The sequence below is a fragment of the Diplotaxodon limnothrissa genome, linkage group LG2, assembly GCF_057381915.1.
Source record: "Diplotaxodon limnothrissa isolate DT_005_m linkage group LG2, D_limnothrissa_male_GT1.1, whole genome shotgun sequence".
Taxonomy (NCBI): Eukaryota; Metazoa; Chordata; class Actinopteri; order Cichliformes; family Cichlidae; genus Diplotaxodon; species Diplotaxodon limnothrissa.
The window spans coordinates 21,206,850-21,224,072 of NC_140597.1; the positions used below are offsets into that span (position 1 = coordinate 21,206,850).

The 17,223-nt window shown below is 40.9% G+C and overlaps 1 protein-coding gene across 1 annotated transcript; it reads right to left on the reverse strand.

Moving 5' to 3' along the window:
• Window positions 1-6,526: 6,526 nt before the first annotated feature.
• On the reverse strand, window positions 6,527-10,464 carry LOC146638370 (uncharacterized). Its single transcript, XM_085367999.1, has 7 exons — window positions 10,260-10,464; window positions 9,427-10,016; window positions 8,953-9,132; window positions 8,444-8,584; window positions 8,122-8,176; window positions 7,809-7,962; window positions 6,527-6,721 (listed from the first exon to the last, which is right to left on the reverse strand). Exons 1-7 carry the CDS (start codon window positions 10,459-10,461, stop codon window positions 6,574-6,576), a joined length of 1,470 nt encoding a protein of 489 aa, XP_085224125.1. The 5' UTR covers window positions 10,462-10,464; the 3' UTR covers window positions 6,527-6,573.
• Between the last annotated feature and the right edge of the window lie 6,759 nt (window positions 10,465-17,223).

Below are 17,223 nucleotides of genomic sequence, written 5' to 3' on the forward strand. Positions count from 1 at the left end.
GTGTAGCAAAGTTACAGATAGCAGACTAACTTCCTCAGAAAATCATATCTATTTACACACCTTTGCTTTGTACAGACTACAATGCTTTAAAGTACCAGCTGCACCCAGGTGTACACACAAAACAGGATTGTAGCATATTTCTATCCACATGCACTGTAATTTTTATTTATAATTTATTATAGACTGACTATAAAGTCCGTCTATATATCCTTGGTTTAAACATATTGCCTAGAAATCATAGACAGACATTTTTTTTTCAGAGCGTTAAATAAAGACCAATTTAACAGTGACTGTTGGGTCTGTAAGTAGTACTTAAATAAATCGCAGAAATTCAATAATATAACGATATAAATAGGAAGCCTTGTTTTCCAGAAGTAGATCATAATGGAAACAGGTGTAATACACTCAACAAAAATATAAACGCAACACCTTTGTTACTGCTCCCATTCCCCATGGGATGGACGTAGAGACCTAAAATTTATTCCAGATACACAATATAACCATCCCTCCCAAACAGTGGTCACAAATCAGTCCAAATGTGTGGTAGTGGGCACATCTGCTATATTGAGATAATCCATCCCACCTCACAGGTGTGCCACATCAGGATGCTGATCTGACATCATGAGTAGTGCACAGGTGTACCTCAGACTGCCCACAACAAAAGGCCACCCTGGAATGTGCAGTTTTGTCTCACAGTAAAATGCCACAGATGCCACAAGCAATGAGGGAGCGTGCAATTGGCATGCTGACAGCAGGAATGTCAACCAGATCTGTCGCCCGTGCAGTCTCCATCGCAATGCACTCTGTCCTCTCACACCTGGACAACAACAACACCTACGCCAGAATGCTGTTTATAGACTTCAGTTCAGCATTCAATACAATCCACCCCTCACAACTCATCAGGAAACTGACAGACCTGGGTATCAGTTCCCTCATCTGCAAATGGTTACTGGACTTCCTGACCAACCGCCCCCAACATGTCCGGCTGGATAACCGCTGCTCATCTACCATCACAATGAACACCGGTGTACCACAAGGCTGTGTGATGAGCCCTTTCCTCTACTCCCTCTTCACCCACGACTGCAGACCTGCTGATGGTTCCAACACCATCATTAAGTTTGCAGATGACACCACGGTGATTGGCCTCATCAGTGACAACGATGAGGCCGCCTACAGGGAGGAGGTGGATCGTCTGGCTGAGTGGTGCGACAGAAACAACCTGCTGCTTAACACCGAGAAGACCAAGGAGCTCATCGTGGACTACAGGAGGAATGCTGACCCACATCCACCCATCCACATTAAGGGGACGGCTGTGGAGCGTGTGAGCAGCTTCAAGTTCCTGGGAGTCCACATCTCCGAGGATCTCACCTGGACGACCAACTGCTCCAAGCTGGTCAAGAAGGCTCACCAGCGCCTCTTCTTCTTGAGGACTCTGAGGAAGAACCACCTGTCCTCAGACATCCTGGTGAACTTCTATCGCTGCACCATCGAGAGCATCCTGACCAACTGTATAACAGTCTGGTACGGGAACTGCTCTGCCTTGGACCGGAAGGCGTTGCAGAGGGTCGTGAAAACTGCCCAGCGCATCGCCGGAGCACCACTTCCTGCCATAAAAGACATCTACAGGAAGCGGTGTCTGAAAAGGGCTGGGAAAATCATCAAAGACCCCAGTCACCCATCACATGGACTCTTCACCCTCCTGCCCTCTGGGAGGCGCCACAGGAGCCTCCGGACTAAGACCACCAGGTACCGGAACAGCTTCTTCCCCACAGCTGTCAGACTCCTGAACTCTGCCTCCTGACATCTGACCCACGTTAAACTCATGGACTGAACATACACACACCCACAATGGACAACTGTACCCTCAAACACAATAATAACATGGACTGAACCACCACTCACAACCACTAGCACTTTATATAGCCTCTGTAGGAATTATATCTCACTTATCTTAACTGCACTACTGTATAGCTCTGTGTAAATAATCATTCTGTACATTCGATAATCTTTAATCCTACAACTGTTTACAACTTGCATAGTTCCCATTTCTGTATAGCTGTATATCCCAGATTCTGTAAAGTTATTTATTTCATATTCTGTATAGTTTTTCATATTTATATCCTGTTCATATCCTGTACATAGCTTGTACTCACTACAGCCTGTACATACTTATAGTTATAGAATATTCACAACATACTTCATACCGTGTACATTATAACATACCATAATAGACCCATTTCTGTAATATACTCACATATCTATATTATTGCTAATATATATTGTAATATATCTATATCACTAAAGCACTTCTGGATGGATGCAAACTGCATTTCGTTGCCCTGTACCTGTGCATGTGCAATGACAATAAAGTTGAATTCTATTCTATTCTATTCTATTCTATTCTATTGAATGTTCATTTCTCAACCATAAGCCGTCTCCACAGGCGTTTCAGAGAATATGGCAGCACATCCAACCGGCCTCACAACCGCAGACCTCGTGTAACCACACCAGCCCAGGACCTCCACATCCAGCAGGTTCACCTCCAAGATCGTCTGAGACCAGCCACCCAGACAGCTGCTGGAACAATTGGTTTGCACAACCAAACAATTTCTGCACAAACTGTCAGAAACCGTCTCAGGGACGCTCAACTGCATGCCCGTCGTCCTCATCGGGGTCTTGACCTGACTCCAGCTCGTCGCCGTAACAGACTTGTGTGGGCAAATGCTCACATCCGATGGCGTCTGGCACGTTGGAGAGGTGTGCGCTTCACGGATGAATCATGGTTCACATTGTTCAGGGCAGATGGCAGCTAAGAATGTCCCAGTTCTTGCATGGCCAGCATACTCACCGGACATGTCACCCATTGAGCATGTTCGGGATGTGCTTGACCGGCGTATACGACAGCGTGTACCAGTTCCCACGAATATCCAACAACCTCGCACAGCCATTGAAGTGGAGTGGACCAACATTCCACAGGCCACAATTGACAATCTGATAGACTCCATGCGACGATGTGTTGCACTGCATGAGGCAAATGGTGGTCACACCAGATACTGACCGGTTCTGGGTCCCCAGACCCCCAATAGCGCAAAAAACTGCACATTCCAGGGTGGCCTTTTGTTGTGGGCAGTCTGAGGTACACCTGTGCACTACTCATGATGTCAGATCAGCATCCTGATGTGGCACACCTGTGAGGTGGGATGGATTATCTCAATATAGCAGATGTGCCCACTACCACACATTTGGACTGATTTGTGACCACTGTTTGGGAGGGATGGTTATATTGTGTATCTGGAATGAATTTTAGGTCTCTCTGTCCATCCCATGGGGAATGGGAGCAGTAACAAAGGTGTTGCGTTTATATTTTTGTTGAGTGTAATAAATGAACCTGACCAAGAATGGACCCATGTGGCACACCTGAGGTCAATGGAGCAGGCGAGGTTTTTCACAATTTTTACGACAAATTTTTCACAAAACTTGTCTGTGAATACGTTACACAAGTTCACATCCAATTTCCATTTTCACAACAGGCTTGGTGTGTAAAGGCCTTAATGCAGTAAGCCTGGATGCTGGTGCCGTGGGCCTTTGTTTTAACATAATTAGGTTTTAAAGTTGGCTGAGCTGCCTGCTGCTGTGTCATTCCCTGCTCATACACTGTACACGTGACACCACAAAAGTCTGCCACACTCTGCCTCTAGTTCAGTTCCCTTCCTTCCTGCATGTTTTTTCCAGCTGATGCAAAAGTCAACCCTGGCAAATTTCTGCTGACGTCCTCATCTCTCTTATCTGAGGACCACCAGTGCAACCTGCACAAAATGCTCCCAGTTAAATCATGTGATGAGGGTTGTTCTGCAACGAAATGTGCAGGGATAATTGTTCTGGTTGGACACGCGCTGCATCATTAATTAAAAGCTGAGGAATTATCAGACCATTGGTTCCAATTTGTCTTCCTGATTTTGAGGTAATGAGCCTCTTTCTTTATATTGCTCAATTTACTAGCCACACACAAACATTCCACACACAAACATTCCACACACAAACATTCCACACACACACACACACACACACACACACACACACACACACACACACACACACACACACACACACACACACACACCATTAAGTTAATTAACTAATACATCTTTTCAGAGTCCGGTCATATATATCACAGTGGATATAAAGTTACTCACAGGAGACAAAAGACAGTGCCGGCAACAACAAAGACTTTTCAACAAACTTATCTTGTTTCTAAGGGGAGGAGGGGAGGAGGAGTCAGGGAATGAGAGAAAATGAGACCGTGGAAACAGGCTGAACCTAGCTGCCATGGACTATTATGTCTGCAGTGGAAATTTCAAATCCCAGCTGTTTCAATAGAATGGGACAGATGGACAGAGTGCAGAGGTATCGTTGGTACATGTGTGTTCTAAAATAAAAGAGAATTGTGCTGATTGTAGGGATGGAGCCCTAGCTGGGGCTGTTTTTGATCAGTGACTTCAAAGAAAGTACTGATGGCGAGCCAGTGTTAATCCTCAGCCTCTAGTACACAAAGGGCATAAAATTGAAAATCCTACGTGATTCCCTTGTTGACATCTTTCTTGAGTTACTCTGTTCACAAGATTTTCAGAAAACCTGACAACTTAGCTTGACTCCAAGATTTTTAGAAGATGCACCTATGGTATCCTCAATTTGAAAATCCTTGTTCGTTGCCTTGTTCTAGAGTTATCACATTCACAAACCTTGGTGTGAAATGTCACCCATCCACCTGGTGGCGTGATGAGAATACCCCATCAGCCATAAAAGGCTGATGACATTAAGATGAGAGGAAATTTTAAAGATGAATGGAAGGAAGAAAGAGGCATATTGGAAACATTCCATCTCAGACAGCACTATCACATGCCTGAAGTTAAAGAATTGAGAACAATGAGGGAGGGTGGGGCATGTAAACGAGAATGAACGAGAATGAACAGCTTGCAGAACTGGGGGAACCTATATAGATGACAACCGGAAGGAGTGTGTTTGGAGGCGTGGTCCTGTCCTGAAATTCCGATACATAATCTCCAAGAACTTGGAAATTTTGCATCCATTCTTACATTACTGCCATCTTGTGGTCATAGTCGGCTATTGCTGGTGAAAGCTCCACATATTTCAGGCTTATAGGGAACTGTAGCTGCCTCCATTTTACAAGCATGTCCATCTCCTCTTAACAATGACTAAGTTGTGTAAACTGAGCACTTTATTTCTGGTGGTTTGGACATTTCTAATTAACCAGAGCAGAAAGGTGAAGACATTCATGTACACTGTTAAAAAAAATTCCGTTATAAAACGGAAAAAGTGCTGGTAATTAATTACCAGCACTTTTTCCGTTATTGTACGGGCACTTCCGTAAACCTTAAAACGGATATTTCTGTAGATTTACCCGAGTTTTTCTGTACCATTGACGGACATTTCCGTCAAACCTAAAATGGAAAATTCCGTATTTTCCATAAATTTCGGAGTTATTGCACAGACAATTCCGTAAACCCTATAACAGATATTTCCATAGATTTACCTGACTTTTTCTTTACCATTTACGGACAGTTCCATCAAACCTAAAATGGAATATTCCGTATTATTTAAGTACTCAATCCATACCATTTACGGACACTTCAGTCATCCTAAAATGTTTAATTCTGTACCATTCTCTATACCGTTTACCATCAATAAAGCACAAATGTAGAATCACAGCAATTATTTATTTCCTTTAACAGCTGCCAGTGCTTTAAAGTGATTTCACTTTTTGTGGTGAATGATTTGCAATATTTACATTACAACCATTAAAACATTCAGAACATCACCTTCACATTCAGATAAATTTTACATACATAAACCAGCTGTTCTCTCAAAGAAGTACAGCCATGTCCTTTAACAGGGAGATGCCAAATCTAGCAACTTTTTAGCATCCACAGGCTGACAGGCATTAATAACAAATTAATTTGTTAAATACAATGACAAAATAAGACAATAAAACTGCCAGCATTGCTGTTGCTGTCTCACCTGTCAGTGCAAAATGAGGAGCCCCCTCCAGGAGGATGCAGAAACCTACACCTCCAACTCCACATATCACACCGACAGGCAGAGCTCTGCAACCAGTGGCTGACCTTTCTACAAAAAACAAATAGAACATTAGAAGTATTACATTATACAACTTTTCTATAAAACATCAGTGCAGCAATAACAACCATGACCTTAGAAGGATGACTGTGCAACATGCCATAAAGAGATTTTTAAAACTCTTAAAACAACTTAAAACTAAAAAAAAATTAAAACTTACACCTCCAACTCCACAATGACAGGAAAAGCTTAACTGGAATGACAAATATCGCCCACCTTCCCTCCCCCTTAACATGGGGGATTTGAAACTGCAGCATGTGTGTTGTGGGCATCTAGTTAAAACATCTGAACTCACCTAATACTGTAAAAATCTGTATTTCTACTCCCAAGCCCCATGTTTTTGGATTCGCCTGTGTGTGTGTGTGTGTGTGTGTGTGTACATTCAGTCCAAAAAGGTATTTTCTGAGCTCTGAGAACAACTCAAATGGCCCATTCAGATTCCTTCTGCTTGCATTCAAATTCCTTCAGCTGAGAAACCAGCTTGCACACCTGTGGAGGAATGAAGTGCCGTTTCTTCCCCTTCTTCTCTGCCTTGGAGCCTCGCTCAGGATTGACCCCAAAGAAAACTCTGAGGAAAAAAAAAAAACAATAGTGATATGCAGACAAAGTTTGCACATGTAGTGTGGCTTGACAGGAGTGGAGCAGTTCAATAAAATCCTACATTTGTTTTCTTCAATATGCCCCTATGTGTGAACCTCTCTATCATTCTAGTTGACCATCTGTCTAGAACCCAATGTTGTTGTGGTGCTGGTGCCAGTGGCTAAGCTTATCTCTTCCTTTGTCTTTTCAAGACACATGCATTCACACCGCATATACAGAAATGTTTGCAAGGGTGAGAAGTCTGCTTATCACCAACACATGACAGCATGCATCCTCAATGTGTATGCAGGGATATTATAAATGCACAGAACACAGAAGGGGATAGAAAACACAGTTGACATTGTCCTATCAAAAGGTGTAACAGCACATTTGAACACGGACTGTCCTGGGGGTTATTCAAACATGGAGTGGAGAAACTGTGACATTCAGTGCACGTTACACATCAGTACAAGTATTAACATTTGGGCATGAATCCACTATGTAGTATTTTTTAAATTAATATGTTTAGTCTTTCCTTCGGGGGGGGGGGGTCCCTGGAACAACATATTTTGAGTTTGGGGTCTGCAGCCAAATAAATTTCAGTTTGTGTGTCTTTGACATGAAAAGGTTTGACCACCACTGACATAACCTGGTCTCAGGTGCTAATGGTTTTAAAGAGATAGCTCAAACGAATGTTGTGTCAACAATCCATTCTGAGAAAAATATGTTTTTGCTCCATTTCCCAACTAGAATCATGTTATGTTTGTTTTGTTATTGATTGACTTAGGACACTATTTAAAGCAAAAAGCCTGTTACCTGCCCTTTAAAAAGATATGACACATTTATTCCAACAATAGTCTTCAACAGGGAGCTACAAAATCTCTGAACAAATCCATATTCAGGGGGATCATAAGCCAATAACAGCTGATCTAAAAGCTCACAGCATGTGACGACACATTTTGAGCTTGTACATCTCAGACAAACGGGTTTAGTGTAGATTGACAAAAAGCAGGTCAGGTGCAGAAAGGCACGGCAAAGTCACATTTACAAAGTATTTCCAAACAATGAGTGCTTACCTTTGCATGAATTCGAGAGTAAAAGCCATCTCCGGTGGGTATTGGACGTTGCAGACATAAAACATGGAGAAGACGTAGCTCAAGGCCACAATGGGAGAGGTGATGTGGTCATTGACAAGTAACCCATCAACAGCAATCTTGAATTGCTGGTCACCTTAAACACAGATAAAAACCATGTACCATTTACAAAAAAAAAAAAATCCTATATTTTAAGGCAAGCAAAACATTTCTTTAATAAATATGACACAACAACAGCTTATAACAACAGCTAACAACAGCTTGCTGGGATACAAAAAAAGATTTAACTACAAACCTCTGATTAGGATGCATGGGGTCACTGGGAGTTCGACTTCAGGATCTGCAGAGATCTGTTTTGGTGACAGACATGATACATGAATTAATGTTTCCAGTGCACACAAACCTGCTGGCAAATTGACTATCTGCTAGTGTCTTCATCAGACAGAGGTAGCCATTATGCACAAACATTAATGTAAATAGTTTATAGATAGAGAGTTTATAGAGAATATCAGCAGCACAATTAGGGGAATCTATACTTCCTACTGTGGTTGGTTACTTGGTTCACCACTGGATGCAAATAATTATCTTGCACACAGTTTAAAATCTACAACATCTACCTCTTTTTTGTGGAAGAGTTTATAAGAGTCTTCCTTGAAGTATTTTGAAATGCCACAGATGAGCTGTATTGGACCTTCGCCCATCTTCATCCCTTTGGAGTCAAGGAAGTCATTGATCCCCTTTTCTTTTTTGGAAAGTTCCTGTTCAAGGTTCAAGGTGTTAATTTTGTACAAGTACATAAGACTAACACTCATTTTCGTTTGGAGCTATGGAGAGAATTTTGAAAAAAATAAAAATAAAAATGAATTATTTCATTTTCATTTGCAACCTGTTCTGTTTTGATCTCAAATGTCCTGCTTTTTTGGTTGTCACTTCCTGATTTTTGGTCTCAAATCTATTCCATTTGATTGTTCATCCAAGTTATTCTATTTGATTGGTTGCCAGTTTATCTTTTTTGGTCTCAACTCTCTTTTTGGTTGCAAATCTTTTTCTGATTGATTAATAAAGACAAAATTCTCTCCATATGGAGCAGCACAGCACAATCATAATAATAACAATAACAACACACCTGTGCCAGCTTGTTTTGTACAGAGAAGCCAAGGAGTTTAGATGCATGATCAAACAGGTGAGGAACTTCAAACAGGAACGGCCACTCGTCCTTTACAACGGCAATAGTGGTATCATCATCGTTGAGGATTTCATGTTGAATGGGATATGTTTCAGTCATCAATTTTCGAACAGATGACTCCTAAAGATATGAGGCAGTTAGACAAACAGTCGAACAGTTAGTCAAACTAACCAATTAAAATAATAAAACAGGGTATCAATTTCAATTGACTATGGGCATAGTGATCTACAGACGATCTACAATTTCACAATGTGTCCTAAATTGTACTTGGACCCAGACCTTATCGCATTACTCCTGCTATATACTATTGCTGTGTGAATGGTTGTATGTCTAGATGGTGGACTGTAGGAACCGAATTGCCCTTCGAGGATTAATAAAGCTTTCTGTATCTGTAATGGATGATTGCAGACCCACCTGAAGATCCTGGGTTTGAAAGGCACGTTTCAACTCATCTCGTTTAGACACCAGGTCTTCTCTACACACGGCCCCCTCAATGATTGGATCCCACGCCACACATCCATACAGATCTGAATTCCTGGGCCTTTTCTTTGTTGAATTTTCACCCCCTGCTTGCCTCTTCAGTGAGCTTTGTGGCCTCTTCATATTTTCAATTCTGTGTTCCAGCTGACGAAAGAGAGTTTCAGAACCATCTTTTGCAAAAGGTTTGTTTCCAAACGGCTCTGTCAGCTCGAAGGAGGCAGGATATTGTCCTACAATCATACTGGCGAGTTCCCTCAGCTTTTGTCTACCAGGTCTTCCTGGGTGTTTATGGAGGTAATCTTCAGCGACGATCCGAACCATCTCTCGTCTGTCTTTCCCCATTATGTACTTTTTTTCACGCAACTCATCCATGACTTTTGAGGGAAATTTGTGCCATGGTACAGAATATGTGTCTTGGGATGGGGAGTCGGCTGTCTCAGGTGGTGTTGAGGGCAGCTGAAACCTCTGTGGTTCAGGTGTTGATGAGGGGCCAGGCCGGGTGAACTGCGGTGGAGTTTGTGAATCTATGGATGACATGACAAACATCTCCATAAATTAAACACATCACAATTGTTGCAAATCAATTAATACATTGGTCCTCAATGTCCAGTTTGGGTCAACCAGGAATACAAATGGACCTAATTATGAAAACCAATTATAGAGTAATTATTGCCATGTACAGCTGATGGCAACTTTTTTTTGCATTTTTGGAATAAACCTTTGTAGTTTCAGAAAACTTGCATTAAAACAGAGGGGCAAAAACTCACCTGCTTCCAATGCTTTGACAGCTCTGACGAATCTTTTGCACTGAATGAATGGCAGAGTGTCTTTAATGTCCTCCGGGTCCACAAGGCTCAGGTCATCTACAGAGAGAACTCCTAATTCCTCCAGTTTAGCCATGAGTGTATCCATCTGATCGCTACTGAGCGATGGCATTGCTTTCTTGACATAGTTTTTCACAAGTTCCATGTTGGTGTGTGTTTAAGAGGAATGAGCCACCGAGTACCTCTCTGGTAAGAATAAAGTGGATGATAATCATCAAGTTTGTTCAAATCATGGCAACTGAACAGGTCAGAAGCATTTTCATCAAGTTCATAGAGTCCAAGATCAGGTATCCAGCTGGCAGTTTTCCCTCGAAGCAAAAGTAGGACAGTAGTTTCATTTTTTACAAAAATGCTTGCTATTTGTCCTAACTGCAGTAGTCCTTTTGCGTAGCTCAGTAAGACCAGCATTCCATTTCCATATGTAGTGCCTTTAACCTGCACACTCTCTGTGACAACTGAGTTACTTGAGTTCAAATCAAATTCTCCAACCACTGTCTTTATGTTCTGGTCATAGAGCTCTGGATAGAACCGTGTTGAGTCTGAGACATGAACCTGGGAACGAAACAAGGTACCACAAGACTGATAAGCCTGAAGCAACTGGTGCCGTTCAGCCAGAGACTTGGTTACATTTATGAAGTTCTTACTTGCCCTAATGCACCTTTTAAAATAAGAATGTAATGCCTTGTGCATAGGGCTCTGCTCGTATATACTATTCCCAAGAGATGTTACAGTCTCCCTTGGAACACCATACTGCCCCAGTTCACAGGCTAGTGCATCCACAGTATATTCCTGTTGAATATCACTTATAGTTCTCATTTCATTTGCTATTTCTCTTTCAACATGTAAATTAATCAGAATGTTGTTTTTTTTTATGTAATTTGTATAGTATATTTTTTTCCTCTCATTTCTTTTCTAAATGTACTTGTATATTGTTCACATGTTGAAATAAATTACCAATCAATCAATTGTGGAGGCTGGAACCAAATATTTTGCCTGTAAACCCAAGTAAAACTGAGCAAGACTCTCTGTGAAGTTGTCTTTCACTTGATCACTGCAGAAATTATCACTTTGTTCTGCATCAATGTTAAAACTTTCAGGTTCTTCAGGTTCTACATGTGATCCTTCACCTTGGAAAGACCGTTCTGTTGGTTCACATATATGAACTGGGGCTATCTTGGTAACATCCCACCCTTTATGGTATCTGGAAATATGCGTTAAAAAGGATGACTTTACATTGAATGTCTTAGAACATCCATCAAAGGGACACGTTACAGTCAAACCCTCATCTATGTGACCACTCAAATGACACTTTAAAGTTTTAAGATCATCATATTCACTGCTGCAAAAATTAAACAAGCACCTTAACTGTACAGACACATTACGGTTCCATGTTTGTGTGCTCCTTCTGTCTACATGAGCTCGTGACATATGCACAGCAAGGCTACTGTATGTGTTAAACTTCCTTCTGCAATCCCTATGGCCACATAAAAAAGATACATTATTATTATTTCTGTGTGTTCGGCAGTGTTTCAAGTAATCAGTCGAAGACCGAGCGTTAAAGCCACAAATGTTACAAGTCAACATTTTTAAGAGATTGAATTTGCCAATTGACGGATAGCCAGAATCAGAACAGAATCAATATGAAAACAATAAATTTATATCAGCACAGTGAAGCATATTCACTTTTCAGGTACCTTCAAATAAGTAATTTGCGTTGGGCTGCATGGGCCACTCTCTTTGGGCTGCAATGTTTTCTGCAATGAAATCTGATTCTACTTAACTATCACCCCTTTTAATTATTACCATGTTCAGTTGCATGCTAACGTAACACAGCGAGCTATAACAATACACACATGTGGCTAATTTACACACATACACACACCCACACACACAAGCGCGCGCATCCAACTTATGGGCTAACGTTAACTTTAGTTGGGCAAACCACGCTTCAAAATAACGCAAAACCCACACATTCAAATGTTACCATGAAACACACACGGCTACCAACTGACTATCGAGACCAAATTTCATGTAAGAGGGAGGGAAAAAATGGTTTTTGACGTACTTACGAAGCGCAGGCGGCTGGCTAATGCTAACGCAGCTAGCAGCAAACGTCCACTCACATACACACCACTACCAACTGCCTATCGAGACCAATTTAATGTACGAGGGGGAACAAGGTGGCACTCCATTCTCATTCTCATTCCACACAACCAACCTGTTTCCAACTTTCCTTGTGACTTGCAGAAATTTAGGTAGGCACTGACCGCACTGAAAGTAATGGCGTCTGAATATTCTGGCTGGGGGAGAAAATTCTGCCTTGCGCAACAGCAAACTTTCCGTATTTCGCAAAACGGAGCGAATCCGTAGCAAATCCACGGTAAAGGGACCCCTAAATTTACGGATTTTTTTAACAGTGTAGAATGTGTATAGGCTCAAAGCATATTTAAAACACAGAGAGCACAAACTGTATGTTTTGATGTCGTCCAATTGTCCCTGTGAAATTGTTAAATACTGCAGGAAGATGTTTCTGTTTGTGTGTGTGTATAGTGGGCGTGGGGGGCTTAATCGCTTCTGCTTGCCTTTCTGTAAAAGTCACTGCACGCCACTGTTGTGTTCACATAGAAGTTAATTTTACAGGTACCACCCCCATAAACATTGCTGCAGACCAATGTTTCTTGTAGCTGATTGGTTAAAAATATCCACAAACTCCCAAACACTCTCGAATGTCCCTGAGAGTATAAATGAACTGGTCCAGTGTACCGCGACCAAGATAAGAACCAAGACTTGTGAGTTCGGATCAGAATTTTCACAGAGGAACAAACTGACATTATTTCTTAAACCAACACTTTTTTCATTTGTCAACTTCAATTTAATTCAGTTCTATTCACAGTTACCTCAAGTTACTTTATATTGTAAGGCAAACCCTGCAATAATACAGCATACATACATCCAAAATAATCAGACAACCCCCTGTGAGGAAGCACTTGGCAAAAGTGTGAAGGAAAATCTATGTTTTAACAGGAAGAACCAGTGAGGGGCAACTACCTGCAGAGACCAGTTGGGGGCGAGGGGGGGAGACAGGACAAAAGCCACAGTGTCCAAGAAAGCCAGAGATGAATAACAATGATTAAAAGCAAAGTGGTGCATGAACACTGGGAGTAAAGGGGAGTTGAAATGCAGACATATACTATAACCTCAAGTCACCAACATGTCCACACAGGAAACCCCCGAAATTTTGTTGAACTTTTGCAATTAAATGCTATATTTATGTTTATTTTTATCAGAAATATATTGTTATTTTTTTTTCTCTTTCTTTTTCTTCTCTTATTCTTTTTTTTTCTTTCTTCTTTCTCGTTGCCCTTTATCGAGGAAATGAACTGGAATAACTTTGTGGGTTCGGTTGCCTCTCCTGGCTCCTTCCTACCCTCTCCTGGGAGCAAAAGAGCAGTAATCATTGATCTCACAGCACTTCTCCCCATTGGGATTTCTTTGTTAAGACTGGTATACTCGGAAATTCACATTTCTACTGTATTTACACATTTCTACTGTATTTACACCAACAGATCTCAAATGATTCATTATTTATTAAAAAAAAAAAAAAAGAAATATATTGTTAGTTACCATTATTCCATTACTTTAAGGAAAAAATGTAATCAAATGCACTTCTATAATAAAGACAGCAATTCCTGTTGACAGCTCCTGCAAAAATCGCTCCGTGTTCATTTCCCACTTTTGATTATCAACAACAAGAGAACTTAGACTTAACTTCAAATGCTAAAACACAGTGTCATGAATTTAGCGAAGTGTAATCGTTATATTTTCCTTCATATTTGCAAACTAACAAATGCCAACTCAGTATGATAGAGCATGCTAACATCCACAATTTGCCAGACAAGCCCACCCTGGACACAATAATACTGATGGGCAAATAGTGAAAAAATAATGGCCACTGGCGACGGCTCCCGGGCCTGGCAGATCCCCACGCACTAAATAGGAGTGAAGAAGTTAAAGAATTGAGAACAAGGAGCAAGGGAGGGTGGGGCACATAAACGAGAATGATCAGTTTGCAGAACTGGGGGTGTTTGGAGGCGTGGTCCCACTCCTGAAATTCCGATACCTAATCTCCAACAACTTGGAAATTTCCAAAAAGGGAAAAAAGACAATTTAATATTTATTTTATGTTTACAGTATGTGATTTAATTTATTTACAGTATGTGCTGTTTCACCTGCTCACACTGGATATATTTAAACTCATTTTCATGCCCACTCATATTTTGAAGCCCAATTTAAAAAAAAAAAATCAACATCCAGACAAATTAAAAACTACAAACTATGAAAGTAGCTATTACACACACTTTCATTACACCTCAAAGTAACAGTTTAACAGGTCATAATTCATTTTCAGGTTCCACAACTGCCCAAGTTCCAGTATAATGATCACACTGGCATTTGGCCCTTGAACCCAGATATTTTTAATGAAGCACACTCCTCACCATGTGTAAAGGTTACCACCTCAATCAGAGACTGCCTTTCAAACTCTGCCACAGATGACCAGTCGACTTTATGTCGGATTGAGGTCTGATGGGAATCCACAAGCAGATCCAACTGCAGGAAATGTGCTTGTCTTTACAAGTTCATTTGCCAATGAAAAAATGGGCCAGTGTCTCTGTTTGTCTACAAAAATGACACCCTTAGTGCTTCCCTCGTGGATGCTTGGTCCTCTTACTCCCTATTCTTCAAATCATTCAAATCTAGGATCAATGACGAGAAGGTAACCTGGGAGAAATATGATCTCCCTGTTAGTGCTCTCAGCGCAGCGTTTTAAATAAACTGAGTGCTTTTCAGGGAGGTTTCAATGACAACATGATAACAAAGAAATGCAGTGCAAAGGTAACAAATGCACTGACTCGTTTTTCAGCAGGACGTACTTTTAAAAAGCCTTGCTGCATGAAAACGTGAGTTTACTGTTTGTACAGAGCACAGTTACTCCGAGGATGTTTCTTCATTTCTTCCATTTTATAATAATCCCTTGAAAAGTGATGTTGCACAGGGGACCCAGCTGTTCAGGTTTGCACTCCTGAATGATTTCTTCTGATAGCACAGAAACCATCTGAACATAGCAATTACTAAAAGTAAGCAGTGCTCCTTTGAGTGATCATGGACATTGACAGAGATGCTGGTGTTAGAACTGCTGCCCTGCTTGGAAAACCTCGCTGATTCCAGCACTGCATTTCAATCCAGTTCAATTCAGTTTTAGAGAGTTCAACACTGGATGTGAAGGTAAAAACTAAATAAGTTATTTCTGACATCGTACATTATTGTGCACAGCACAAAGGACATCTCTGAAAACATATTTTTATGTTTCTCTAAAAAAGATTATAAATTTTGTATAGTGTGTTCATCAACAAAAAAAAGGCAAAAAGAATGAGTGATGGGTTCAAGGACTTTTCCCCCTGCAGCAGCAGAAGAGACCCTGCAAAAGAGCCGCTTTGCTGCTGCAGATGGAGAGCATTTACTGGCTCTAAAAACAACTGTAAAACAAAGCACTTCTGCCTTCTTTTAGAACATTCTGCAATAACAGAAGGCACTAAAATCAAGAACATCAGCTTTCATTTAGTGAAACGTGGGACCACAGCGGTGCTTCCACTGGTGCCAGAGTCAGCTGGATGTTTTCTGTCCTCCTCCCACACAGAGCAGGGAAACAGCAGGTGTTTGTGGGATTTGGAGGCAAAGTTGCTGTTGTATATGCAGAGACAAGTATAATGCAAGTCTGTGAGCATGTTTGCATGCATATTAATTAACATGTGAATTCTATTCTAGTTTTGTGCTCATATTCACAATTAGTTTGAGCTGGCAGCTCAGCAACCACTTTGACCTTTTGCCCATCACCTGGTCAGTTTCTATATCATTTGGGTGTTTGCTTGGACTTTACTGCATTTACCACTCTCAGAGTTTTTATTATTGCATAAATAACCAAATATTATCTACAATCTGTTTCTTTATTTCAAGATAATCTTATTATTTTCATATGGTTCATTAAAGGGTTTGTATTCATTACAAACTGATACCTTGAGTTTTGATTGTTTGGTAACCACATAGGCAGCAGAGGATTACCCAGATTAGCATACAGGAAGTGGTGATAAAACAGATAACCTGGCTGGAAGAAAAAAAAAATCACACATCACTCTCTCAAACCATTTGAGTCTGGTTCTGCTGGTTTTCTTCCAGTTAAAGGGGATGTTTTTCTTCCCTCTGTTGCCAGGTGCTTGTTGTTGGTAGCATGATATATGTTTCAGACATTCAGGGACTTTATTCAGTCTGTCAAACTACAAAGCACATAAATTCAGGCCACAGTGATCCCTGGTGTTTAAGGAATTAGGAGTGAAGCAGCTGTCATAAAGAAGCAGGATGAATGCAAATGCAAATACTAAGGCCTTCATTTAGTAAATTAGTCATAAAGCAAATCTAAAAAAAAATACAGAGATCCTATATCATTGGTGTCAAACTCTGGCCCGCGGGCCAAATTTGGCCCACAGCCTAATTACATTTGGCCCGCGAAGCCATACCAAATTACTATTAGCGCTGGCCTACTGGTATTATACAGCTAATATATATATTGTTTAGTATTAAGCTGTGTGTTTAGTATGTGCTCAAACACGTTTTGCTTGTTCCATATTCAGTTTTTCAGCAAAACGTGTTTGAGCACATAAGAAAAGATTCATTCTTATATCTGGAGGAATAAATATATTTCAAAAAATACTAACGTTAGCCCGCGACTTTGTTCCAGCTTTGAATTTTTGCCCACTGTGTATTTGAGTTTGACACCCCTGTCCTATATAGAGTCAGATATTATGTCTGATAGCTCTTTATCTCTGCTGTTAGAACAGCTTAATTTGCTCTTAAA